Source organism: Rhinatrema bivittatum, chromosome 4, assembly GCF_901001135.1.
Source record: "Rhinatrema bivittatum chromosome 4, aRhiBiv1.1, whole genome shotgun sequence".
NCBI lineage: Eukaryota > Metazoa > Chordata > Amphibia > Gymnophiona > Rhinatrematidae > Rhinatrema > Rhinatrema bivittatum.
In genome coordinates this window covers 289,940,788-289,968,555 of record NC_042618.1, presented here as the reverse complement: position 1 = coordinate 289,968,555, position 27,768 = coordinate 289,940,788, and the positions used below count along the sequence as shown (strand labels likewise).

Sequence of the window (27,768 nt, the reverse complement as noted above, 5' to 3'; positions counted from 1 at the left end):
TTCTGGAAGATGTACTCTTTCCCACTTGTAAACTCCACAGACTCACCATCACTCATGTTTGTTTGAAGGTGGAAAGATATATGTGTTTGTTATGGAGCTGGTGTGAGTGGTATCAGGGGTGAGTTGGCAAGTGTGCATATCAAGGTGAGTAACATAGGTTTGTGTGTGTGTGAGTATGTGTGCATGCTCTCCCCCTCACACATTTTGTACCCTCCCTACTCTCCCTCATATATGAAGGGGAAGGCAGCTGGTGCCATGGCAGGGGAGGAGGTAGAGAAAGGTTTTGTGTATGCATTATAGGGTTGGTGTGAGTGTTCTGGAATGGGTGAATGGGTGTTGGAGAGTGACTGGGGCTACGTATATGGGGCTTTCTGGAAGTGGCTGAGGGTGGTATGTCTGTGGGGGTGTCAGGAATTCCAGGGAGTGACTGATATAGGGGTTTCTGAACATGGGGGTGTTGTCTGGGAGAAGGGGTATGACTAAGAGTATAGTGTGTGGGGTGTGTGTGTGTTGTCTAGGAGAGGCTGGGGGTATGGTTTGTGTGGGATACCTGGGGGTTTGGTGTGTAGAGGTATTGATGAGTGCCCAGAACTGGAGACAATGTGGAAGGCAGCGGTTTTATCAGGGAATGACTGGATGTGTGTGGGGGTGTTGGGGAGTAATGGGGTGGGGGGAGGTGGTGTGTGCGTAGGAAGAGTGCTGAGGATGGGGGGATTTCAATGTTATGGGATGCAGTGTGTGGGAATGGCTGGGGGTATATTGTGTGTGGGGGAATGTCTGGAACTGGCTGGATTGTGGTATCTGTGTGTGGGAGTGCTGTATATGAGGGGGTGGGAGTGTGTGCATATGGGGGGTTTTGGGGAGTAACTGAGTATGGGGGTATGTGCATGGGGGAGTGGCTGGAGGTGTGGAGGTGTCAGAACGAGTGGGGATGGAAGGGGTGTGGGAAGTTACTGGGGATGGGGTGTTATAAGGAGTGCTGTTGGGCCATAGGATGGTCAGTGCCAGGGAGTGACATGAAGAGGATGTAGGTACATAAGTGGATTGTAGGGGAGTGATGTGGGGTGGGGCGGAGGTATATGGGAGTGGGGTGTGATAGGTGGGTATGGTGTAACAAGGGGCGGTGGGCATATGGTTGTTGGGGAGTAACTGGGCTTGGAGGTGTGTGTAGGGGGAGTGCTGGAGGGATGGAGTGGGGAAGTGTTGAGGAGCGAAGTGAGGTAGACATGTGCAGGAGTGGGAGGGTTGTAAGGGACTGACTGGGGTGGGGTGTGCTGGGGTGGAGTAGACTGGGGTTGGGGCAGAGAGTATATGTATGTGGGGGGAGGGAGTGTGCACTTATCCCTTGCACTATTCACTTTCTCCCTTGTTCTCCTCCACTTCTCCCTTGTTCTTCTCCTCTTCCTCCTCCTTCTCCTTCTCTTGTGTGTATAAAAGGCAGGTGGGTGATGTATGTCAGGAAGGGAATAAGCTGTGTGTGATGAGTTGGTTGGGGAATAATACTTCCCTCCCCCTACCACCTTCACTATTGTGTATGAGTGTGTAGAGTTGGGGGTATAGGGGATATGGAGGGCTGGGTCTGTGGGGGTTTGGTGAGGATTGGTGAGGATTGGTGGTGTGAGAATATATGAGTGTATGTGTGTGTGTGCGCATGTGGGGGTATATGTGTATGTGTGTGTGTATATATGTCTGTGTGTGTGTGTGCATGTGCATGCATGCGCGAGGGAGGGAGTGCATGAGCTGAGGATGGGGGTTGTGGTGTGCATGAGGAAAACGCAGGGATGTATATGCATGAGACAGTGGGGGACATAGTGGTGGTGTGTGTTAAAGGGTGTTGGGGAGATTCAGGGGAAATTCTTTGCACACTGCTCCCCCTACTGCCCTCCACCTTCAACCCACTCCCCTCTCTGCCTCCCCCTATCCCTCTCCCCCTGCTTCCCTTCCCTTTTCACTTACCACTGGTCTCCCCTTTCCTCCCTCAGCCCCCTACACTCACTTCTTCCCTCCTCCAGACCCCTCCCATCACCTCCCCATTGATCTCCTCCTCTATCCCCTCCCCTCACTCTTACACTTTAACCCCCCTCCCCCTTCACCTCACTCTATTCTCAGCTTCCTACTCCAAGGCTACTCTGGTGCTCCCTTCTTCTCACTTATTCCCCACCCTGTCCCCTTCCACTTCTGACTCTGAAGTCATCTCCCACCAGCCCTTTATTTGCCTGCTCCAAAGTTTCTTTCTGTCCTGTACTAGTGGGGCCTGGGAACCCCCACCAACTGTTCTGCTGCAAGTGCCTCCATTTATTTTAGTTTTCTTTTTGTACTGGTGGGCCCCAGGAATCCCCACCAGATTTTTCCCTGCCAGCACTGCTCTACTTTCTCTTGCACTGGTAGGGCCCAGGAATCCCCAGTAGCTTCTCTATTTTCTGTGCTGCTGCTGCCCTTACTGGCTCCATGATTTGAATGTCAGTAATCTTTCCTCATTGCTGCAGGTGAGGTCATTACATTGTGCATATGCAGATGCGACACAATGATTACCCGACAGGGGCCGGCCAATGGCACGGATACCCTGTCACATGATAAGGGCAAAGGACCATCAGTGCCATTTTTATTAGTGGCAGCCGACGGCCCGAGAGTGGGAGATCGCTCCCAGGACCCCCACTGGACCACCAGGTAGTTTTAAAAGGTCGGGGTAGGTTTTTTGTTTATTGGCTCGGGCGCAGCCGATAAAAAAAACCCGATCGGGCCGGACAAAAAAAAAATCACGATTCACATCTCTACCTAATACCCCTGCCGATGCTACCATGTGAAAAGACACTAAATAAGGACATATAAGTCACATATAAGTCACATTTCAATATTCACGTTATTATATGACAAGACACTCAACAAGACGTATTGTCGTAAATGACCCATACAACATCCTTTCCAAAGACTCTACATAGGACATACTGCCGTCACTGTTTCAGGTTTAATCTCCTAGTAAGAATTTAATAAAGTGGAAAGTTACAATGTTAAATAAAAGTTAATTACAATGTTAAATAAGAACTATTTACTAGAGATGTGAATCGTGTGCCCAATCGTCTTAACAATCGGGTTCGGCTGGAAGGAGAAAAAAATCTGATCGCTGGAGATGTGAATCGGAATCGGTTCCGATTCACATCGTTAATTTTTTTTTAGTGAGGCCCAACCCTATAAAACTAATCCCTTACCTTCCCCCACCCCCCCGAACCCCCCCCCCCAAAACTTTTTACGAGTACCTGGTGGTCCAGTGGGGGCGCGGGGACTGATCTCCCGCACTCGGGCCATCGGCGCCATTTTGGCTGCCACTCAAAAATAGCGCCGATGGCCCGATTAAAAAAAAAACCCACCCGACCCTTTAAAGATGACCCCTTAGCTTCTCCCACCCTCCCGATCCCCCCAAAACATTTTTAAATTACCTGGTGCTCTAGTGGTGGTCCCGGGAGCGATCTCCCGTTCTCGGGCCGTCGGCTGCCACTCATAAAGATGGCGCCGATGGCCCTTTGCCCTTACCATGTGACAGGGTATCCGTGCCATTGGCCGGCCCCTGTCACATGGTAGAAGCACTGGATGGCCAGCGCCATATTTAAAGATGGCGGCGGTCATCTTTAAAGATGGCGCCGGCCAGCCAGTCAGTGGGGGGCTTCGGGGGGTGGGGTGGGGGAAGGTAAGGGGTCAATTTTAAAGGGTCGGAGTGGGTTTAGGGGTTGTTTTGGTGTGCCGGTTTTCCCGCCCTCCCCCCAAATAACTCCCGTTAGTGGACACTAACGGGAGTAACGATTTTTCACGATAAATCGTGAAAATTTCTATTGTATCGCGCACTGTACCGATTTTTGACGATTTAAAAAATATCGGATGATTTTTTTAAATCGTCAAAAAACGATTCACTTCCCTACTATTTACAATGTTAAATAAGACTATATTGATGTTATAATGTAAAACAGGAAGCCCCTTCTTCTTGAATACAGTTACAATGTAAACCGATGTGATATTCCAAATTGAACACCAGAACATAAAAACAAATAAAAGCTTTTAAATAAATAAATAAACAAATAAAAGGGAGGTCAAATAACAAGGGGGCAGGGGGTTAGAAAATCTGCTCCATTAACTGGGTGAACTGGGACAAAGGGCTATATTGTTGGTGTGTATATCTAAAAAAAATCCTCCTACTTCTGTGATAGAGCCGGCATTTGTGTACACAATTATGCATATACAGCCGATTTTATGTCATACATGAATATATGCACATGTTATAAAATGGCCGCATCTCTAGATGCGAGCTGGCATATGTATGTACATGTACGTCTGTGCGGCTGCTTGAAAGTTACTGTCCCAATAGAAAGAACTTTTTCACTCAGCACACTATCAAGCTATGGAGTCTATTACCAGAAGACATGTTTAAGGTTGTTGCGTTCATGCCTGCTCTTCGCCCTCACTCCACCCTCTCTACCTCTTTGGTGACTCCCTCCAGGCATGATGGATGGCCTGCTGCCGCGGCGTCTTCTTGCCGCTTCTCTCTGGAGTTCCCGGCTGGCCTGATGCTGCGGATCTGCCATGTTCCTGATGACGTAGGGCGCGCATGTGCTCCGAAGTTTGTACCATCAAGGGCGTGACCTCGGGGGCATCCTCCCCCATAGTAACGTCATCCACTTTCAACATAAAAGGTCTTTGCTTACGCTTACGAATCAAGTTAGCAAGGATTCGTCCAAGCTACTTTGCCTCCTCGAACTTACCAGGGCTACCCGCACCTCGGGGGCCCCACTCTCTCCTCTTGTTTTCAGATTGCTAAGACGGGATCTGGTACTCGCTCCTTGAGGGCCTACGTCCCTGAACGCTTAGAAGACTCCCTATTGCCTGGAAGCGATTTCAGATGTGAACATTGTGAGTTTCTATTTCAGTTTGCATATAGGAACCGGTACTCGCTCCTCCAGGGCCCATGTTCCTAGAACTCTGAAGATTCTCTTCTGTCTAAGACGCTATCGCAGGTGTGGAGATCGTGAGTTATTACAGATTGCAGATAGGAAGTGGTACTCGAGGGCGAATGTTCCTAAAACCCTCCAAAGACTTCTTCTATTTCAGAAGTTATTTCATCTTCAGATATTAAACCATTACAGATATAGACAACTGTGAGTCACCATCGCTCTCTCAGAGCTGTCCCTGGAACCAGGTACTTGCTCCTTGAGGGTCTAACTCTCTCCAGCTACTGGGCCTTCTTATTAATCTATGTGAGTGTATTATCTACTTCTGGTTAATGTATCCAACATACACTGTCTACTCACTATCTATGAGTCTCTCCCTACAGCTCAGCAAACCTGGAGATAGTAGTTCCAGGATCTGAAGGACTTCAGCCCTGCCGGGCACATCAGCTCACTACTGCCACCTCTGGTGGTTCTACTACCTGTCTAATAAAGAACTATCTGTGTCTGTCTCCATACTCCAACCTAGTCGGTGGTCCCTCTCATGATATCCTCTTGAGGGCGCTGTCATCTGCCATCGGCCCAAGGATTCACCACTTCACATTGCTAGCTCCTCCCCCCTGAGGGAGAAACTCTAACAGATTGATAACTCCGCCCTCCTGGTGGGGTGATTTATAACAGATTGCTAACTCCAGTGAATCTGGCTTAAATTGGAGAAACAGTACTCCTAGGAGCCCAGCTAAGTATTGGATGTCAGTAGTCATGGACCCGGCTCATCTTTCTGCCTTGCAGGCTATTCTGGGCCTGGCTCAACGCATCGCAGAACTGCAAGAAACCTTGGAGAATCTTACTGCAGCCTTTCATCAGCTTCACACCCAGAAGATACAAGGCACAGTTTCTACACCAGAAGGTCAGTTACAGGAAGTAGCTTTAAAGACAGCTGTTCCACTGGCGGCGCCTATTCGATTCTCCAGAGAACTCCAGAAGACTCGGGGCTTTTTGAACCAGTGCAGCTTGCATTTCACTTTACAACTTTCATTTTTTCCCACAGGTCTCTCTAAGACCAGCTACATTTTGTTATACTTGGATGGGAGAGCCTTGTGGTGGGCATCTACCTTGTGGGAATGCAAGGACCCTATTTTGCAGGATATAGAAGGATTTATGGACTTGTTTAAATCTGTTTTTGATGATCCTGCTCGTATATCTGTTGCCGGGTTTGCTTTAGTGGACTTGAAGCAAGGCAACAGATCCCTGGCTGAATTTGCCATAGAATTTAATACTCTTGCTGCGGACCTTCGCTGGGACCCCAGATGTCTGAAGACACTCTTTTGCAGAGGTCTGGATACCCGCGTGAAGGACGAGCTGGCTGCTTGTCAGACACCTGACTCGCTGGAAGAATTGATAGCCTTAGCTACTCGGATTGACTGGCAGCTTCGAGACAAGGTGAAGGAACTTCCACCTAAGGTATTACCTGGGTTGAAACAGGTCAGTACTCCTGCTTTTCAGATGGGTCCAGCAATTTCTACACTTGATAAAGAGGAACCGATGCAACTTGGTCATGGTCACTTAACTTCTAAAGAAAGAAGAGTCCGGGGAAAAGGTGGTCTGTGCATGTACTGTGGTCAGCCTGGCCGTGATGTCTCTATATTACTTGAAGAACACAGAAATTCTAGTACGGCAGAAAGACTGTTCTTGGGACTTACTGCATCCTCTCCTCCACTTTCTCTTCCAGTCTCCCTGACCTATGGACCAGTCACAGTTCAGACTCCTGCCCTGGTGGATTCAGGGGCAGGAGGTAACTTCATTACTAGACTGTTAGTGGAATGTTTAAGGATTCCTCTCATCAACTTAAAAAATCCACAACTGTTGTCTTCCATTCATGGGGAACCCTTGCCAGGCGACGTAACTTACGAGACTGTACCAGTTATGCTTCGCACCGGAGCAATTCATACAGAGATCATCTCCTTCTTTGTACTGAAAAAGACCATACACCCTATTGTTCTGGGATTACCTTGGCTGCAGTTGCATCAACCCCAATTTGACTGGGCTTCTCTGGACCTTTCACAATGGGGCCCTGAATGTCATGAGAAATGCCTTAAGGAGGGTTTGTTTATGAACTGCATGACTATGACTCCAGCGGTGCCAGGACTGCCGCCTGAATACGCATCCTTCAGGGATGTATTCTCCAAAGAAGCGGCTGATATTCTTCCTCCACATAGGCCCTATGACTGTGCCATAAGGCTGAAGCCCAATTCGGAACCACCTAAAGGAATAAGGCTATGTCGGAGTACATCAAAGAAAATCTCCAGAAAGGGTTTATTTGACCATCTAAGTCACCAGTGGGCGCAGGCTTTTTCTTTGTAGGGAAGAAGGACGGTACCCTATGCCCATGTATCGACTATCGAAGTCTAAATGATATCACAATCAAAGACCATTACCCCTTGCCATTAATCTTGGAGCTGTTTGATAGACTGCAAGGGGCCAAGATATTTTCTAAGCTTGACTTGAAAGGGGCCTATAACCTCATCTGCATTCAAAGTGGCGATGAATGGAAAACGGCCTTCAACACGCGAGATGGCCATTTCGAGTAACTTGTAATGCCATTTGGGTTGTGCAATGAACCCGCTACATTCCAAAATATGATGAATGACATCTTGCAGGACCTGCAATACAAGAATGTGGTGGTCTACCTGGATGATATATAATCTTCTCCAAGGATTTGCAGACCCACATTGCAGATGTCAAGCAAGTGCTTTACCGTCTCCGTGAACATCGGCTGTAAGCCAAACTGTCTAAGTGTGAATTTCACAAAGACTCAGTGCCTTTTCTAGGCTATGTGTGTCTAAGGAAGGTTTTCGTATGGACCCTTACAAACTTGAAAGTATCCAGAAGTGATCTCAGCCCACCAGCCTGAAAGCCTTGAGGAGATTCCTGGGGTTTACCAATTTTAATTGCAGTTTCATTAAGAACTATTCTTCTTTGACTGTACCCTTGACTGTGATGACCCGTAAGGGTGCAAATGCTTCAAAATGGTCTACAGAGGACATTTCCGTGTTTGAGAAATTGAAGACTGCCTTCTCCACTGAACCGAGCTTGCGGCATCCAGACCCCAACAGTCCCTTTATTGTCGAAGTTGATGCTTCAGATGTAGGGGTAGGGACTGTGCTGAGCCAAGCAGGAGACTCCAAGATCCTACGACCCTGTTCATTTATCTCACGAAGATTTTCTCCAGCCGAGAAGAACTACAGAATCGGTTACAAGGAGCTCCTAGCCATAAAGCTTGCATTTGAGGAGTGGCGGCCATGGCTCGAGGGCACTCAACATCAAATAACCATCTTCACGGATCACAAAAACCTTGAATATCTCTGCCATGCACAACGTTTGAATTACTGACAAGCCAGATGGTCTTAATTCTTCAACCATTTTGATTTTGTACTTAAGTACCGACCGGGAGATTGAAACACCAGCGCAGACGCATTGTCACGCTCATTTCATTCAGAAGATGTGCCTGATGAACCACAGCACATAATAGATCCAAAGAAAATATCTCTAGCAACCAGCCAGTCCATTTCTGCTGATGACACTACCAATTCTCATCCAACTATATCTATTGGAGAGTCACCTTTGGACATGGATTTTGACATTCTGTTATACCACCATTTCCACTGAATCCCTCAGTGATGTCCGTAGCCACTCCACCCAGTGCTGCTTATATCAGCAATAATATTCAGCAAGATTCATCCATCACCCTTGCTGAAAACGAAATTGAACTCAAGATTAAAGAGATTCTGGATGTTCATAACAGAGGCAAACAGTTGGAATACCTGCTGGTTTGGGAAGGCTTCGGTCCCGAATTGATCACTTGGGAGCCTCAGACCAATATCTTGGATAAAGAGATGCTTCACCAGTTCCATCCCGTGCATCCTTTAAAACGTGAAGAGAAGATTGCTCTTTGAAGGGGGGTACTGTTGCATTCGTGCCTGCTCTTCGCCCTCACTCCACCCGCTCTACCTCTTTGGTGACTCCCTTCGGGCATGATGGACGGCCTGCTGCCACGGCGTCTTCTTGCCGCTTCTCTCTGGAGTCCCCGGGCTGGCCTGGCGCTGCGGATCCACCATGTTCCTGATGACGAAGGGCGCGCGCGCACTCCAAAGTCTGTACCAGCAAGGGCGCGAACCTCGGGGTCATCCCCCCCGTAGTAAAGTCATCCACTTTCAACATAAAAGGTCTTTGCTTACGCTTACGAATTGAGTTAGCAAGGATTCGTCCAAGCTACTCTGCCTCCTCGAACTTACCAGCGATACCCGCTCCTCGGGGGCCCCACTCTCTCCTCTTGTTTTCAGATTGCTAAGATGGGATACGGTACTCGCTCCTCGAGGGCCTACGTCTCTGAACACTCAGAAGACTTCCTATTGCCTGGAAGCGATCGCAGATGTGAACATTGTGAGTTTCTATTTCAGTTTGCAAATAGGAACCGGTACTCGCTCCTCCAGGGCCCATATTCCTAGAACTCTGAAGATTCTCTTCTGTCTAAGACGCTATTGCAGGTATGGAGATCGTGAGTTATTACAGATTGCAGATAGAAACTGGTACTCGCTTCTCGAGGGTCAATGTTCCTAAAACCCTCCAAAGACTTCTTCTATTTCAGAAGTTATTTCATATTTAGATATTAAACCATTACAGAGATAGATAACTGTGAGTCACCATCGCTCTCTCAGAGCTGTCCCTGGAACCAGGTACTTGCTCCTTGAGGGTCTAACTCTCTCCAGCTACTGAGCCTTCTCATTAATCTATATGAGTGTATCATCTACTTCTGGTTATGTATCCAGCATATCCTGTCTACTCACTATCTATGAGTCTCTCCCTTTAGCTCAGCAAACCCAGAGATAGCAGTTCCAGGATCTGAGGGACTTCAGCCCTGCCGGGCACATCAGCTCACTACTGCCACCTCTGGTGGTTCTACTACCTGTCTAATAAAGAACTATCTGTGTCTGTCTCCATACTCCAGCCTAGTCGATGGTCCCTCTCATGATATCCTCTTGAGGGCGCTGTCATCTGCCATCGGCCCAAGGATTCACCACTTCACATTGCTAGCTCCTCCCCCCTGAGGGAGAAACTCTAACAGATTGATAACTCCGCCCTCCTGATGGGGTGATCGATAACAAAGGTGACCAGCATAGCGTGATTTAAAAGAGGTTTGGACAAGTTCCTGGGGGGAAAGTCAATAAAATTATTATCCAAGTAGATGAAAGAAAGCTATTGCATCCCTTACTAGTAACAGGAACTAAATCTACTTTTTTTTCATTCCATGGTTGTTGGTAGGGATGTGCAGGGAAAAAGTTTTCGTTGCGTACGTGATATGTATTTGTGGGGGGTCAATTCTGTTTCATGCGGAAGTATGGAGAATTCCATAAGTTGTCGATCTATAAATACGTTACTACGGCGAGTTAAATTATTGTCCCAGCTAAAATTAAAATTAACTACAACCCCCCACCCTCCTGATCCCCCCAAGACTTACCAAAACTCCCTGGTGGTCCAGTGGGGAATCAGGAAGCCATCGCTGCACTCGTTTGCCGGTTTCATCACGGCGCCGATAGCCTGTGTCACAGGGGCTACCGGTGCCATTGGTCAGTCCCTATCACATGGTTACCGGCGCCATCTTGTGCTCCTACCATGTGACAGGGGCTGACCAATGGCACCGGTAGCCCCTGTGACATAGTATGGGCAATTGCTATCAGCGCCATTTTGAGTCCTGGCATCGGACGGCAGGTCGCTCCAGGACCCCCGTTGGACCCACAGGGACTTTTGGCCAGCTTGGGGGGACCTCCTGACCCCCACAAGACTTGCCAAAAGTCCAGCGGGGGTCCGGGAGCGACCTCCTTGCACGCCGGCCGTCCGATGCCAATAGTCAAAATGGCGCCGATCGCCCTCACTATGTGTGTCATAGTGAGGACAAAGGCGATCGGCGCCATTTTGAGTATTGGCATCAGACGGCCGGTGTGCAAGGAGGTCGCTCCCAGACCCCTGCTGGATCAAGGAAGAGCACTCGATGTCATCTACTTAGATTTCAGCAAAGCTTTTGATACGGTTCCGCACAGGAGACTGGTGAATAAAACGAGAAGCTTAGGAGTGAGTGCCGAGTTGGTGACCTGGATTGCAAACTGGTTGACGGACAGAAGACAATATGTGATGGTAAATGGAACTCTCTCTGAAGAGAGAGCGGTTTTAAGTGGTGTACCGCAAGGATCGGTGTTGGGACCGGTCCTGTTCACTATCTTTGTGAGCGACATTGCTGACGGGATAGAAGGTAAGATTTGTCTTTTTGCGGACGACACTAAGATCTGCAACAGAGTGGACACGCCGGAAGGAGTGGAGAGAATGAGACGGGATTTAAGGAAACTGGAAGAGTGGTCGAAGATATGGCAGCTGAGATTCAATGCCAAGAAGTGCAAAGTCATGCATATGGGGAGTGGAAATCCGAATGAACTGTATTCGATGGGGGGGGGGGGGGGGGAAGGCTGATGTGCACGGAGCAGGAGAGGGACCTAGGGGTTATAGTGTCTAATGATATGAAGTCTGCGAAACAATGCGACAAGGCGATAGCAAAAGCCAGAAGAATGCTGGGCTGCATAGAGAGAGGAATATCGAGTAAGAAAAGGGAAGTGATTATCCCCTTGTACAGGTCCTTGGTGAGGCCTCACCTGGAGTACTGTGTTCAGTTCTGGAGACCATATCTACAAAGAGACAGAGACAAGATGGAAGCGGTACAGAGAAGAGCGACCAAAAAGGTGGAGGGTCTTCATCGGATGTCATACAAAGAGAGATTGAAGAATCTAAATATGTACACCCTGGAGGAAAGGAGGAGCAGGGGTGATATGATTCAGACCTTCAGATACTTGAAAAACTTTAACGATCCAAAGACAACGACAAACCTTTTCTGTCAGAAAAAAATCAGCAGAACCAGAGGTCACGAGCTGAGGCTCCAGGGAGGAAGACTAAGAACCAATGTCAGGAAATATTTCTTCACGGAGAGAGTGGTGGATACCTGGAATGCCCTTTCGGAGGAAGTGGTGAAGTCCAAAACTGTGAAGGACTTCAAAGGGGCGTGGGATAAACACTGTGGATCCATCAGGTCTAGAGGAAGTGTATAAAGAGGAGGCAGCAAAACACTGCACGGAGCGGCAGTAGCCACAGAGGCATTCACGGAGCGGGATGCCAGTGGCCAGTGGTTGGTGTTCCACCTTCACGGAGCGGAAGGATGGAGGCCTGCCATCTCCAAATTAAAAAAAAAAACAAAAAACAGGGGTGGGCAAGAGTATGTAAAATTAACGAAGAGTTCATAAGCTATAGGTATTACCAATTATTAGGCTTATTCAATATTTGTTGATAGATAATGTGGCTTTCAATGCATACTTCACTTTCAATACATATCCAGCATAGCTCTCTGCTTCAATGGCAGGGGAGAAGTAAAACTAATAGTTCACGCTTATCCAGCATAGCTTTCTGCTACAACGGCAGGGGAGAAGAAAAACAACCAATAAGGGCTGAATAACATAGTCTGGGTAAATAAATAAGTATGTGTGTAGCTTGCTTATTGCGGTGGTTACTACCGCTAACTAATCAAGCTTGATATTTCACTTGGATGCAGCTCCATCACTGCTCACTGCATTAATGGTGGGGGTGAAAGGGAAATAGAACCAAAGGTTACTAGGAGCCAAGAGAAACAGATAAGTATTAAGTTCACTTAGAGAATAGCCACTGCCATTAGTAATGGTTACATGGAATAGACTTAGTTTTTGGGTACTTGCCAGGTTCTTATGGCCTGGATTGGCCACTGTTGGAAACAGGATGTTGGGCTTGATGGACCCTTGGTCTGACCCAGTATGGCATTTTCTTATGTTCTTATGTTCTAAAAAAGTGTGAAGCTTGCTGGGCAGACTGGATGGGCCGATTGGTCTTCTTCTGCCGTCATTTCTATGTTTCTATGTTTCTATGTTACTAAGGCCACTGCAAAACTGTAAAATTATAGATTAATTGGCACATAGAGAAAACACAGAAGGAACTGAACTAACAATACATTTATAATAATGTTTCTAGTACTTATCTACTATTGCAGAGTTGATAGATATGGTCATTAAAGATAGGTTTAATGAGGAAATTTTAATATACTGTACCTTTTGTCCTGGTTTAATGTAAGCCTTGACATGTTTAAGCACTGGTTTCAAGTTACTTTCATATCGAACACACAAATCATTAATTCTGATTTCCCCATCCTTTGGCCAATCATCAGGAACTTGTAATAGGTCTAAAGTATAAAAAAAAGAATCATTGTAGGAAAGATTAACAATTATATAGCTCAAACATCAATTCACACACTGTTTTTCTTCCTAACACCCCCTATTTAACCCATACAAAATAGAGGGGACTATGCAATACATTCATGATAAAATGTTTTTAGTGTGAGATTGCAAAAAATGTTATTGTGCATGAAATACTTCACTTAATGCGTTATAGAGTTTGCATCAACACATTACATTTTGGCCACATTAGTGAGGCCATGATAGCGACATGAATGGCAATACCTCAAAAAAAACTAACATACACAGTACTACCATTTGAAATCTTCTGTGTTAAATGGCCCAAAGCTTTTGAAAATTGCTACACTATATGCTATTTTTAACTTTTTATTTGTATTTTAATAATAACATGCAAGCATAATTTGTGATGAATAGCAGGATACAGGAAACATGGTCATCAAACAAAATACAATTAAAGCGAAAATAAAACTAAAAATTCCTGCATATAACAAGGAGAATGGAAAAGAGGGCCCAGAAAGAAGAGAGAATATGTAATCATAAATATTAAGGAAAACTCTTCCTAGAAGACAAAATATCACTGTTATCTAAATAAAACAGATAATATCATTCCTGAATACTCCCCACAACTTCATCATTAACAGAATCTGGGAGATTTCTTCTAGCTGAAAGCCTAGAATGAATAAAGAAATGAAACTGAGAGGGTTCAAAGAGCACAAATCTTTCAGTGGAAAAAGAAACTAATTATTTGCAAGGAGATCTCAACATAAATCAGGCTTCTAACTCAAGAACTTCATTTTGCATAGTAAGAAATTTCTTTCTTCTTTGCTACATACCCTAGAGAGATCAGGATAAATCCACACTTTAAACTTCATAAAAAGAATATGAGCACAATGCAAATATAGTCTAAACACCAAATTGCAATTAACATGCATAACACACTGTGTAGCCCAATGTTCTTCATATATCATAGTGGGCTCTAATACTGCAGAAAGGTCCAACTCCAATCCACATTGGTTCCTATTATCTCTTTCAGCATCTCTTTCTGAGGACCGATTTCCCCCCAAGCAAATAATAGGCCTTCAAATTTGTAAATATAAGCACATCCTGCAAATACGATTTGAAAATTTCTTCAGGGGAAATCATGGAAACCATTAGATTTTCTAATTTCCGGTCCACTACAATTTTATCTTGAACCAAAGAAGTTTGTATAGATGATATCTCCGAGATAGTTTGTTGCAAAGTCTCAAACTGAGCAGTAATGGTTTGTAAAACATCTTCATGTGATTGAATTCGACTGTAAGAAGTAGTACTAAGGGCAGTAAGAGAAATCAATGACTGTTCCATGGAAGAGAAACCTTCCAGAAACTATCAAGAGTAATGGGGGAAAGCTTAGGAGTCCTAGATAGCAATGGAGAATGCCAGACATTGAAAACAACACACTGCACAGAAGTAACAGTTAAGACTGAAGGGGTAGCAGGGGGATTCCCCCGAAGTCTGCCTTTGCATTTAACCATGGGAAAAAGGCAAAAGGAAAAGTTGTAGCACTGACAAAGATTCAGAGCTTTTCCAACATGCCTTTCCAGTCAATCATCTTGGCCTTACTACCTTGTCAATAGGTTTTATCCACATTAAATCCACTTAACTTGAGTAAATGGACTTTTGAAAATTGCTACAATAGTATGTTACATTTTGATTTTCCTTTAAAAGTTACTTGCAAGTTAGGTGCCTAGTGCTGAAAACCAGTGCTAAAAAAGTAATTCTCACAAGACTGAAGCAAGCAATTATATGGATGATTTTAAAAAAGCCTTTCTAGGATTCCTTGTACTTCAGAAATTATCACCCTATTTCTACTTTGGCCTGTGATAAAAATCTTAGAGAGTGTTGTTTTACAGCAGCTAACAGATTTTATCAAGGATGATGGTAATTTAGATTAATATCAATTTGGCTTCTGGAAGGTTTTCGGCATGGAGACACTGTTGCTACCCAACCTGGATGTCTTCAGGAATGTCTTCAACAGTGGTCCATTATATGTTGGTTTTACTAGTTGTTTTGGCTGCCTTTGACATAATTAGCCATTAGCTATTACTAGGAATGTGCATTCATCCTGGTTTGGCCACCCTGAAAAACGAAGCAGATTTTCCCAAAATTTCAGGAAAATTCATTTTTCGGGGTTAATGCGCACTAACCCTGAAATTCTGGGCGGCCGAAAAAAATTGGCCCGAACCATGGGAAAATGAAATTTCTCACAGCGGGCCAATAACAAAGGCCAAACTGAAAGTTTCGGCCAAATCACATCTCTAGCTATTACTAGCCTGGCTGGCTGACATGAAGGTTTCTGGCATTTTTCTAAAATGGATCATATCATACCATTTAGACTGCTCTGCTTCTTCCTCATGGCATCTTTACTGTACAGAGTTCCACCGAGATTGGTCTTGTTGGCCCAATATATCCATGACACCTATATTTAAGCTTCTTCCAGGGTTAGGCATTGGCTATGAACTGTATGCCAATGGCATTGATATCAGCTTTGGTTGGCTTCTATTAGAATCTTGTTCATTTGTCTATCCGCTGTTACATAATAGCTCTTCCATAACAAATTAGCAATCAATGTTGCAAAACTGAGGTGTTAATTTTGGATAGGTGTCTAACTAGAGATTGCCCTTCTTTCACTTTTCAAGTCATTAAGCTGAAGATTGTCATTTATGCTAGAATCAGACTTATTGAGGACTGAAGTTAAAGCTGTTGTCAAGGTGTGAAGGGTAGAGGGAATATGAGCCCTTTGTGCTATGGTGTAGTTGACTCAACCTGAAGAGCAATTCCATGAGGTCTACGCCAGCAGCTGGCAAACATGCCAGTAACAGGACAGTCTGGAGCATCACTTATACCAGCCACCTCCCCCGCAGGTTGAGACAATGCATTCTGGTGACTGGCAGGACTTAGGCAGGTCTCTAGGGCAGTGAAGAGAACTAGAGTCCAAAGGCAGCAGATTAATGGAGTTAGGAAACAAGCCAAGGATGGTGCAGACAGCTAGCAAGAGTGATCAGATCCAGGCAAGGGATCAGGTCCAAGCATCAGGCAATTGTGGTCAGGTCCAAGCAAGAGGTCAAGATCTGGAAAGTCAGGACAAGGGGGGACAAAGTCACACATTAAAGACACTGGACAAGACAGGTAGAACAAAACAAGGCTGGACAAAGAAGACAAGGCTGGAAGTCAAGGCTGGATACCTACAGAGTCTCTGGAGGATGTTTCACATGATGTCAATGCTCAATGACTTTGAGAAGACTAGAACATCATCCAGGTAAATTACCACATGGGAGTAGAACAGGTCTCAGAAGATCTCATTTACCATAAATTGGAAGACTGCAGGGGCATAGCATAACCTGAAGGCATCACTAGATATTCATTGTGGCTGTTGCGGGTATTAAAGGAAATCTTTCACTTGTTGCCCTCTCGGATTCTGATCAGGTTGTAGGCCTCCGAAGGTCCAGCTTGCTAAATAATTGCACACCTGAAGATGGTTAAAGAACTTGGAGTTCAGGGGAAGAGGATAGCGATTCTTCTTGGTAATAGAGATAAGACCACGACAATCAATGCAGAGACAGCGACATGTCCTTCTTCCCTACAAAAAAGAATCCAGCCCCTGCAGGTGAGGAAGACAGGTGAATGAATCCTCTGTCCAAGTTCTCTTTAATATATTTCACCATAGCCTCTGTTTCAGGGGCAGAGACCAGGTATACTCTGCCTCTGGGTGGAACCTTAGTGGGGGACCAAGTCTATGGCACAATCATAGGAGCAGTGAGGTAGCAGGATCTCTGCCTGCTGTTGCTGAAGACATCCGTGAATTTGGTATTTTGTGGGGGCAGCGCCACAAGGCATCACTGGCCACACTTTGGCGAGGCATTGCTCATGATTTGCAATGTGGTCCAATCAATGTGGGCTGATAAGGTATTAACCACTTTAGGCCCAAGATAACTGCATTGACTGCCTTGGGCAATACATAGAAGCTGATCTGCATTCCATGCAGGATTTCTGTTTGCATATTCAGTAATACCATGGCTCTTGTAACATGACAGGGCAAGCTAACCCGGAGACTGCAGTTCCAGGATCTGAGGGACTTCAGCCCTGCTGGGCACTTCAGCTCACTACTGCCAACTCTGGTGATTCTACTACCTGTCTAATAAAGAACTATCTGTGTCTGTCTCCATAATCCAGCCTAGTCGGTGGTCCCTCTCTTGATATCCTCTTGAGAGCGCTGTCATCTGCCATTGACCCAAGGATTCACCATTCTACATTAGAGTGCTTTTCTCTCACACTCCAAGAGCTGAGTACAATAAACTGCTACCATGCAGTCTACCCTCAACTGTTGCTAATATCTTCTTCCTCAGGAACTGTATCATGACCAATTGCTACTTCTTAGCAGGAACCATACAGAGGGCCAACACCTCCCTTCAGGGGAACTCTCGTATATCTGGTTGCCACTCTGTGCGGAGATCCATAACAGATACTATTTCCACCTCTCTGGAAGAACAGATCTTAGATGGTTGCTGACCTCTCCTCTCTGGGGAGCAACTCCATAGTAGCTTTGATTACAGATTGCTAAGCAGCAGTCTTAACCTATAACAGACTGTTAACTCCTAGCAGACACTCTAACAGATTGATAATTCTGCCTCCTGACATGGTGATTGACAACAGATTGCTAACTCCGCCCTCCTGACGGAGTGACCACTCACAGATTGCTAACTCCTCTCTTCTACAGGAGTCAGAATTACAATAGATTGCTAACTCTGCCCTCCTGGCGTGGTAAGCCACAACAGACTGCTAACTCCTCCCTTCTTGAGGAGTGAAGCATAACATCTACACCCCTCCTCATGTACTCCGCTCATCAGGCTATCCAGTGGGAGCACTAAGAGGAGAGGATCACCTTGCTGGTGGCTGAAAGGAATCAGTAAGTTTTGCTTGGGAAATTTTCTTTTTTAAAAGTATTGGGGTGAAGTTAACTATTGGGGTATATTATTTAGTGTGTTTCTGTGTTTGTGCTTTTAATAGTCAGTAAGGCAGCGAATAAACAGAAGATAGACTGTTTATATTTTTAAACAGTAAGGCAGCTAATAAGCAGTAGTTGGTGTGTATATTTTTAATAGTCTGTAAGGCGCTAATAAGCAGAAGTAGTGTTTGTATATTAAAAAAAAAAAAGAAGCTAGAAATAAGCTAGGAGCAATGTATACCTAAGTAAAAAGGCTGAAAGGTTCAGTTCAGATACTCACTTTGTAAAGGTGTTAAGGTAGTATGATTTGGTTTGATTAAGTACCAACATTTGTTAATCAAGAGAGCAGTGAGTCACTCTGGCTGACTAACTGAAGTGTTAAGGTTGTGTGATTTATTTCATTAGGTGCCATCATTTGTTAATCAGAACAGCAGTGAGTCATTCAGGACAACTAACTGCAGTGTAAATCTCCAAAGGGATTGTTTTGCACTAATTTATCTTAGAAACACAATATATATTGCAAGGGAAGAGCTCACTAACCCCCAATCCAGTGGGAGCACTGAGAGGAGAGGATCACCTTGGTGGTGGCTGAAAGGAATCAGTAAGTTTGGCTTGAGAAATGTTCTTTTTTAAAAGTATTGGCTAAGTTAACTATTGGGGTATATTATTTAGTGTGTGTGTGTGCTTGTGCTTTTAATAGTCAGTAAGGCAGCGAATAAACAGAAGTTAGAATGTTTGTATTTCCCAACTCTCCCACCCCTAGCTCATCATTTAATTTATAGGCAGGTGCCACTTTCACATTTAAAAAAAAACAAAATCCTTTTAACTTCACTTAACGAATTCCCCACACCTTATTGAGAGTTTGATCATTCCCCTGTAGGCCACTACCAGACATATAGTGAATTCACTGATACATTTAAAGGACGCTAATTAGACACATTCCTACTACCATAGCAACCTAAAACATAACTAGGAACTGAACAAATTGAGATCAGGGCAGCAGTCCAGCAGCAAGAGGGGGGCTTCCCAGTCTTTTGCATCGAGTGTCACATGTATGATTTTTTACCTGCCGGTGAGAAATTGTACATGTGCAAGCGATGCAAAGAACTCCTGTCTCTCAGAGAATGAGTCCACTCTCTGAAGGCTAGAGTGGCAGACCTGGAGGAGATGAGGCAGACAGAGAGGTATACAGATGAGACCTTCAGGGACATAGTAGCCAAGTCTCAACTTCAAACTGGCAGCCCTGGTGCTGCTTTGGAGGAAGAAGGTCTCATGATCGGAAAGCATCAACCTGGTACAGCAGGAAAGGATCCTGTAGCAAGGGCCTGCTCTCTAGGTGGTGCATTATCCTCTCGCACCGAGGATGTGTCTCCAAGGCTTACTGCGCTGGAGGGAAGGTTTAAGTTGGCCATCATAGTTGTTGATTCGATTATTAGGAATGTAGACAGCCGGGTGGCTGGTGGGCATGAGGATCGCCTGGTAACATGCCTACCTGGTGTGAAGGTGGCGGACCTCATGCGTCACCTAGATAGGATTTTAGATAGTGCTGGGGAGGAGCCAGCTGTCATGGTACATGTGGGTAATAATGACATAGGAAAATGTGGGTTCTGGAAGCCAAATTTAGGCTCTTAGGTAGGACGTTTAAATCCAGAACCTCCAGGGTAGCATTCTCTGAAATGCTAACTGTTCCATGCACAGGTACCCAGAGACAGACAGAGCTCCGGAGTCTCACTGCGTGGATGAGATGATGGTGCAAGGAAGAGGGATTCAGTTTTGTAAGGAACTGAGGAACCTTTTGGGGAAGGAGGAGTCTCTTCCGAAGGGATGGGCTCCACCTTAACCAGGATGGAACCAAATTGCTGGCGCTAACCTTTAAAAAGGAGCTAGAGCAGCTTTTAAACTTGAACAAAGGGGAAAGCTGACAGTCGCTCAGCAGCGCATGGTTTGGAGGGAGGTATCTTCAAAAGATACTAATGATGCATTAGAATTAGAGTATCCTGACAGTGAAGTTCCAATAATAAGAAAAATAGTCCAAGTGCCTATAACTAAAAACTCACCTGAGCTAAAAAATTCTAACTTATCCCTATCAATTAAAAAGCAGAATGAAAATACAAACAAAAATCAAACTTTGAAATGTTTGTATGCTAATGCCAGAAGTCTAAGAAGATGGGAGAATTAGAATGTATAGCAATGAATGATAACATAGACTTAATTGGCATCTCAGAGTCATGGTGGAAGGAGGTTAACCAATTGGACAGTGCTATACCGGGATACAAATTATATCGCAATGACAGAGAGGAGCACCCGGGAGGCGGTGTAGCACTTTATGTCTGGGAAGGCATAGAGTCCAAAAGGATAAACATGCTGCATGAGACTAAATGCACAATCAAATCTTTATGGGTAGAAATCCCTTGAGGGTTGGGGAAGACTATAGTGATAGGAGTATACTACCGTCCACCTGGCCAAGATGGTGAGACGGACAGTGAAACGCTAAGAGAAATTAAGGAAGATAACCAAATTGGTAGTGCGGTAATAATGGGAGATTTCAATTACCACAAACAATATCCGTATAATTTATCCAAAATACAACGAATAATACAGGTACTGCAAATGAACACGTTGTACAGAAGTCTTGAATTTTTTAGTGTGTTAAGCTTTGATATAAGTATATTTGGGACCATCATAACACCCGCGGTCTGCAAGCATTTTATGCCTGTATTTTCAGCTGCTACGGGTCATTTTTAATCATCGGTCCAACACTCTGAATGTCTTTTTGTTTTTATCACTTTTTTTCAACACTTTTTTTTCAATTTTTGAATTTTCTTAAAACATGTGGAATAGGTACTTCCCTTTTGCTGGCACTACCGCGCTGCCGCACAAGTCCAGTCCAGGTACTTCCCTTTTGCTGGCGCTATTGCGCTGCCACTCAAGTCCAGTCCGACGTATGTTTCGCAGGGCTGCTGCTTCAGGGACTGTGGTAGACCAGTGTACTTGGAACAATATTTTTATAAGAAGTATATTTCTTCAAATCCACATAAATTTTCAAAGCTTGTGAATTCTTATTGCTTTGTTTCTACAAAATTAAATTCAATGAATTTTATTACACATACACTTAAAATCAATACTGCACATCCCAAGGGTTTCTTACTGACATGATCGCAACTCACCAAGTTTTGCCGCCATATCCTCTTTTCGGCGTCTGAGTGGAGAGACCGCGAGACCAGGGCTGTTTATATGTAAATTCACATGCCTCACCTGTGTATCGAGATGGCCTGATGGAATGGCATTCACATGAAGTGAATCCACTCAATGTCCTTATTGAGCCCGTGTGGTGCTACTGATTGGAGCTGAAATATCCACCTCTGTTCACTTTGGTAGAGACATTTAATTCTATCTCCTTTTCTCCAATGCTCTGGGATGATTTCCAAAATGGTCCAACGGAGATCAGAGTAGAGATGTGAATCGTGTCCTCGATCGTCTTAACGATCGATTTCGGCTGGGAGGGGGAGGGAATCGTATTGTTGCCGTTTGGGTGTGTAAACTATCGTGAAAAATCGTTAAAATCGTGAGCCGGCACACTAAACCCCCCTAAAACCCACCCCGACCCTTTAAATTAAATCCCCCACCCTCCCGAACCCCCCCCCCCCAATGCTTTAAATTACCTGGGGATCCGGCGGTAGTCCAGAACGGCGGCGGTCCGGAACGGCCCCCTCAATAGAATCGTGTTGTCTTCAGCCGGCGCCATTTTTCAAAATGGCCGCCGCAAAATGGCGGCGGCCATAGACAAAAACGATTCGACGGAGGAGGTCATTCCGGACCCCCGCTGGACTTTTGGCAAGTCTTGTGGGGGTCAGGAGGCCCCCCCAAGCTGGCCAAAAGTTTCCTGGGAGTCCAGCGGGGTTCCGGGAGCGATTTCTTGCCGCGAATCGTTTTCGTACAGAAAATGGCGCCGGCAGGAGATCGAGTGCAGGAGGTCGTTCAGCGGCGGTCCGGAACCCCCGCTGAACGACCTCCTGCAGTTGATCTCCTGCCGGCGCCATTTTCCGTACGAAAACGATTCGCGGCAAGAAATCGCTCCCGGAACCCCGCTGGACTCCCAGGAAACTTTTGGCCAGCTTGGGGGGGCCTCCTGACCCCCACAAGACTTGCCAAAAGTCCAGCGGGGGTCGGGAACGACCTCCTCCGTCGAATCGTTTTTGTCTATGGCCGCCGCCATTTTGCGGCGGCCATTTTGAAAAATGGCGCCGGCTGAAGACAACACGATTCTATTGAGGGGGGCGTTCCGGACCGCCGCCGTTCTGGACCACGCCGGATCCCCAGGTAATTTAAAGCATTGGGGGGGGGGGGTTCGGGGGGGTGGGGGATTTAATTTAAAGGGTCGGGGGTGGGTTTTAGGGGGTTTTAGTGTGCCGGTTTTCCTGCCCTCCCCCTTCCCCCGATTTACGATTTTTTAACGATAAATCGGGGGAATTGGTATTGTATCGTGGCCCTAACGATTTTTTGACAATTTAAAATATATCGGACGATATTTTAAATCGTCAAAAAACGATTCACATCCCTAGATCAGAGTAAACATGATTAGTTTCCCTGAAATGAGATACTAGTGGTTCATCCATCCAGCCCGTTTTTAGACAACATTTGTGTTCTGTCAGTCTGAGACGTACTGGGCGCTTGGTCATACCAACGTATGTTAATGGAAATGGACAAAATATTGCATACACTACATATGACGTGTTGTAAGTGGATCGAGGTAAAGTTACCGTCTGGCCCATTTGTAACTGGATAGTGGTGATAGATGATTTCAAGGGGCAATATGAACAATTTCCACTGCATGTTGTTTCCTCTATTATTGCTGGTGGGTTATATATACTGGAATGGACTACGCGGTCTTTGATATTTTGGCCCCTAGAATAGGCTATACAAATGGGATCTTGAAGTAAAGGGTGAATTTTTTACAGAACCAACCAGTGTTTTCTAATAGCTCTGCTGACAGTGGGAGCAGCCAGTGTGTGTCATAGAACGAACATCTGAGGGTTTGAATCCTCACAATGTTTTGGCAGGAATAAAGAATCTCTATTTGAATAAAGGGCTCTACGATAAGCCTTTTTAACACATTGAACTGGATATCCCCGTTGTAGGAACCTGTTGGCCATATAGCGTGCTTGATTTTTAAACTCCATATGATCTGTACATATGCGTCTCAACCGCATGAATTGCCCCACTGGTAAATTTAATTTAAATGTTCTCGGGTGAAAGCTGTCGAACCACAATAAATTATTACGATCATTAGGTTTGCGGTATAAGGTTGTTGTGATGGAATCAATCTGTCTGGTAATAAGTATATCCAAATATGCCACCTGTTTTGGATGAAAATTCATAGTGAACTTTAAACATGTGTTAAGATTATTCAGCCAAGCATGAAATTCCAAAAGTGATGATGGTGATCCTTCCCACACAATGAATACATCATCGATGTATCTCTTCCAGTGTTTTAAAAATGGGGTCCATGTACACTCCTGAATATATTGCTTCTTGAAAGCTATGACAAATAAATTGGCAACATCTGGTGCCATGGCTGCCCCCATGGCTGTTCCTCGTGTTTGCAAAAAAAATTTATTTTGAAACATAAAATAATTTTTACTCAAGGCCAAATGTAGAAGTTCAATAATGAAAGATGTTGGTATCCGCTGTGGTTGTGGACGATTATTTAATACTGTAGCAATCACTGTTAGGGCTTCCTCCTGTGGGATTACCGTATACAAAGACTCGATATCCATAGTAACCAATAGACTGTTTTGAGTGAGAGTGACAGTGGATAAGAACTGTGGAATGTGGAATGTGGAATATGGAGATAGTGATAGATGCACAGAATGTATTAGAGTTATATTGATAATAAAGAAAATAGAAAAAGTTGTAATAGGATATCGGGGGATGGTATGTATTTTAATGTCTCCCGTAGAGGGATAGGAAGTGTGAATGTGTGAGTGAATGAGGTATATTATTTTTAGGGGTGTATATTTAAATGGTGATGTATTAGGGTACTTATGTGCATATAGTAGATGTCCAGAGTGTCATAGGATAAAGGGTTATAATATGTTTGAAAAGTTGAATATTTAATGCTGTTTTATGAATTGATATGTAATTAAAGAATTAATATGTAGTAAATGTGATATTATCTATAAAGAAAAGATAAAAGGATCCCTTATTTGTTGTAATTACCTTTTCATGGTCGGCCACAAGTAAAACTGCTGGAGTGTGGAGAGAATTCTAGACTGTCCCGAGTGACCAGCAGTCAAGGAGTCATGAGCCCACCGAAGGACCCTCCATCATAACTGGCGAGGAACCTCAGTCTTCCCAGGTGGCACCGGAAACATGGCAGACAGGATGACCTTAGCTGGGTCAATAATATGCCATGGAGTGTTGGGGACATCTTCTGCGATGAAAAATCTGGAGAGAGCATCGGCACGGCGATTTTTATTGGCATGTCAGTAGCGCAGCAAGAAATTGAATCGGGTAAAAAAGAGGGCCCAATGGTTCAAATGCTGAGCCCGGTGTAAATACTCGAGGTTTTTGTGGCCAGTATATACTGTGATCTGGTGTTGGGCTCCCTTGAACCAGGGATGCCATTCCTCAAAGGCTAGCTTAATAGCTAGTAGCTCCTTATCTCTGATCACGTAATTATGTTCCGCTGGAGAGAAGCGTCGGGAAAAGAAGGAGCACCGGTGTAAGGTATGGGTAGTGGAGTACTGGTTCAGAACCGCTCCTACTCCTACGTCGGAGGCATTGACCTTGACTACGAATGGACGTCTGGGGTCCGGATGGCAGAGACACAGCTCCTGGAGAAAGGTGGTCTTAAGGTCTTGGAAGGTGGTCATGGCTTCGGGCGACCACTGGGAAGGATTGGCCCCCTTGTGAGTCATGGCAGTGAGAGGTGCGGTTAGAATAGAATAATGGTGAATAAAAGAACGGTAGTAATTGGCAAAGCCAAGGAACCTCTGTAGTGACTTAAGGCCTGTAGGTTGAGACCAATCATGAATACTCTTCGGTTTCTGGGGTTCCATTCTGAACCCTTGACTGGAAACCTCGTAGCCATGGAAAGGGCCTGTCTCCTGTTCGAAAGAACATTTTTTGAGTTTGGCATACAGTTGATTGTCCCATAGACACTGGAGAACACGAGAGAAACATCCCTGCGGTGGCTCTGTAGGTCTTGGGAAAATACCAAGATGTCGTCAAGGTACACCACAACGCATTGGTATAGCATATCTCTGAAAACCTCATTCAATCAGATTCTGAAAGACTGCAGGAGCATTGCAAAGGCCAAACGGCAGAACAAGGTATTCAAAGTGGCCATCACGCAGTCTTCCATTCGTCACCTTTGCGGATGCAGACCAAATTGTAAGCTCCCCTGAGGTCCAATTTAGTGAAGATTTTCGCTCCCTGAAGCCTATCGAAAAGCTCCAAAATTAAAGGCAGCGGATAGCGGTCTTTTAGCGTGATCTCATTTAGGCCTCGGTAATCAATGCAGGGGTGGAGAGAGTAGTCTTTATTCCCAACAAAGAAGATTCCCTCTCCTGCAGGAGATTTGGAGGGCTGAATGAAGCCTTTGACCAGGTTCTTGCAGATGTACTCTGACATCGCCTGTCTCAGTTAGTGACAAGGGGTAAAGCCTACCCCAAGGAGGCTCCGTGTTGGGCAACAAGTTGATTGCACAATCGTAGGAATGATGTGGGGTTAAGATATCTGCAGCCTTCTTGGAGAACACATCAGCATATAAAGAATATTGCGGAGGAAGGCTGGGAAAGGAGAGTAAAATGTTCAGGCATGGGAGAGGCAGGATGGATTCCAGACAGTTGTTGTAGCAGGAGGAACCCCATCGGGAGCGTTGTAACGTGGCCCACTCAAACTGCGGGGTGCATTGCTGTAACCATGGCAGTCCTAGGACCACAGGATGTATGGCTTTATCCAAAATATGGAAGGAAATGGTCTCTACGTGCAGAGACACCATGATGAACAATCCTACCAATCTAACAAAAAACTGAAAAAGTGCAGAAAAGCAGGAGCTTAAGGCACCAAAACTGTGGCTTGAAGGCTCTGTGAAAAAAGACAGACTGAAGGGACTCTGCATGGACACATGATGTAATGACATGCATGGGTATGCTGTGAGGCACAGTCAAAGTTCTAAACATTTTGAGCTAGGTTTTCCATGTCAAGTTCCATCGGATGATGTCATGCATGTATGTGGACTACCATCCTGCTTGTCCTATGCTTAATCATGGATAAACTTTCACATGAGCAAGGCATACATGTGTAACTTTACTCATATATCAGGTGACCAATTTTGTAAAAGGTCACCTCTGAGTGTAGAACACTGTTTTAACCTGCAGAAGTCCTTTTGAAAATTATTCCTTGGTTAAATATACTACCTATGTTCACTAGCTATATTTACCTTCTGAAAATGTGGGTGATTAGGAGGCACGGTTCATTTAGGGACAAAGGAGGAAAGGAAAGAAAGCTGTCTAAGGCCAGGATTCATCATTCCGTGGGGAATGATGAACCCTGCGCTACAGGGGGGCGGGGGAGGTAAAGCAGGGGGCAGTCGGGTGATAGCCTGCAGCTGGCTGCACTACAGCGGTGGTTTTGCCTGCTGCTGTGCAGCCACCTGCAGGCTATCACAGGCATAGCGCCACTGTAAAAGGTGATGCTTTTCCCCGTGCTAATGCTGGCGATAATGTTCGAAATATTATCGACTGTAGCGGTGCCACCGCCGATTGCCATAATTCCCTCCCTAACTCCACCCCGACTCCTCCCCTCCCCCCCCAATTTAAATATTACCATCTATCGCAACTTGGAAATTAACCCCCTAAGGTAGCTATCTGTGCATTTATATTTTTCATTTATATTATTTATTTATTTATTTATTTAAGTGTTTTTATACACTGGGATACATTGGGAACATTATCTTGGTTCACAGATAACTAAAATTGCAACAGGCTTTACAGAGAACAAATTACAAAGTGAACGTTAATAATGTAAACCGTGATAAGCTTGAACAAGTAACACAACATGCTAGATAGCGAACTGGTTATAAAGAGAACGTTAATATTAACATTTGTAATATTTTATATTAATATTACAAATGTTAATAGAAATGAAAAACATAAATACAATAAAAATTCAAAAAATAAAACAAAAACAGTGATCGATCCAATCCAAGAGGAGAAGCAACTGACCACTGGAACATAAATGAGATGTAAAAGCACAAACCTAAACATCTCTATGGAAAAACACCAAAGACCCCCCCCCATAGGAGGTAATAGAGGTAGAAAAATGAATAATCTTCCTTAAAACAAACCCAAGTACCAATGTTTAATCTATGGTGCCATGCTACAGACTGACTCACAGAGAGGTTTGTCCTTGTGTTTGCAAAAGTCAGCCTCTTTTTCTCTTGGCTAAGAGAAACAAGGCTAAGAGGAACAAGGGACATTCATTTCCTGTAAACATCCCTGATGTACTTTGTCATAATATGGTCATATTG

General features: G+C 44.9%; 1 protein-coding gene across 2 annotated transcripts in view; it reads right to left on the bottom strand.

Annotated features, from left to right (window-relative positions):
- The window catches only part of ABCC9 (ATP binding cassette subfamily C member 9), a 976,112-nt gene that overhangs the window by 108,716 nt on the left and 839,628 nt on the right, over positions 1-27,768 (bottom strand). For both annotated transcript variants that reach the window (XM_029600177.1, XM_029600176.1), the window contains exon 32: positions 13,106-13,236. In XM_029600177.1, the coding sequence (XP_029456037.1) occupies positions 13,106-13,236 (131 nt within the window). The remainder of the gene's footprint in view (positions 1-13,105; positions 13,237-27,768) is intronic.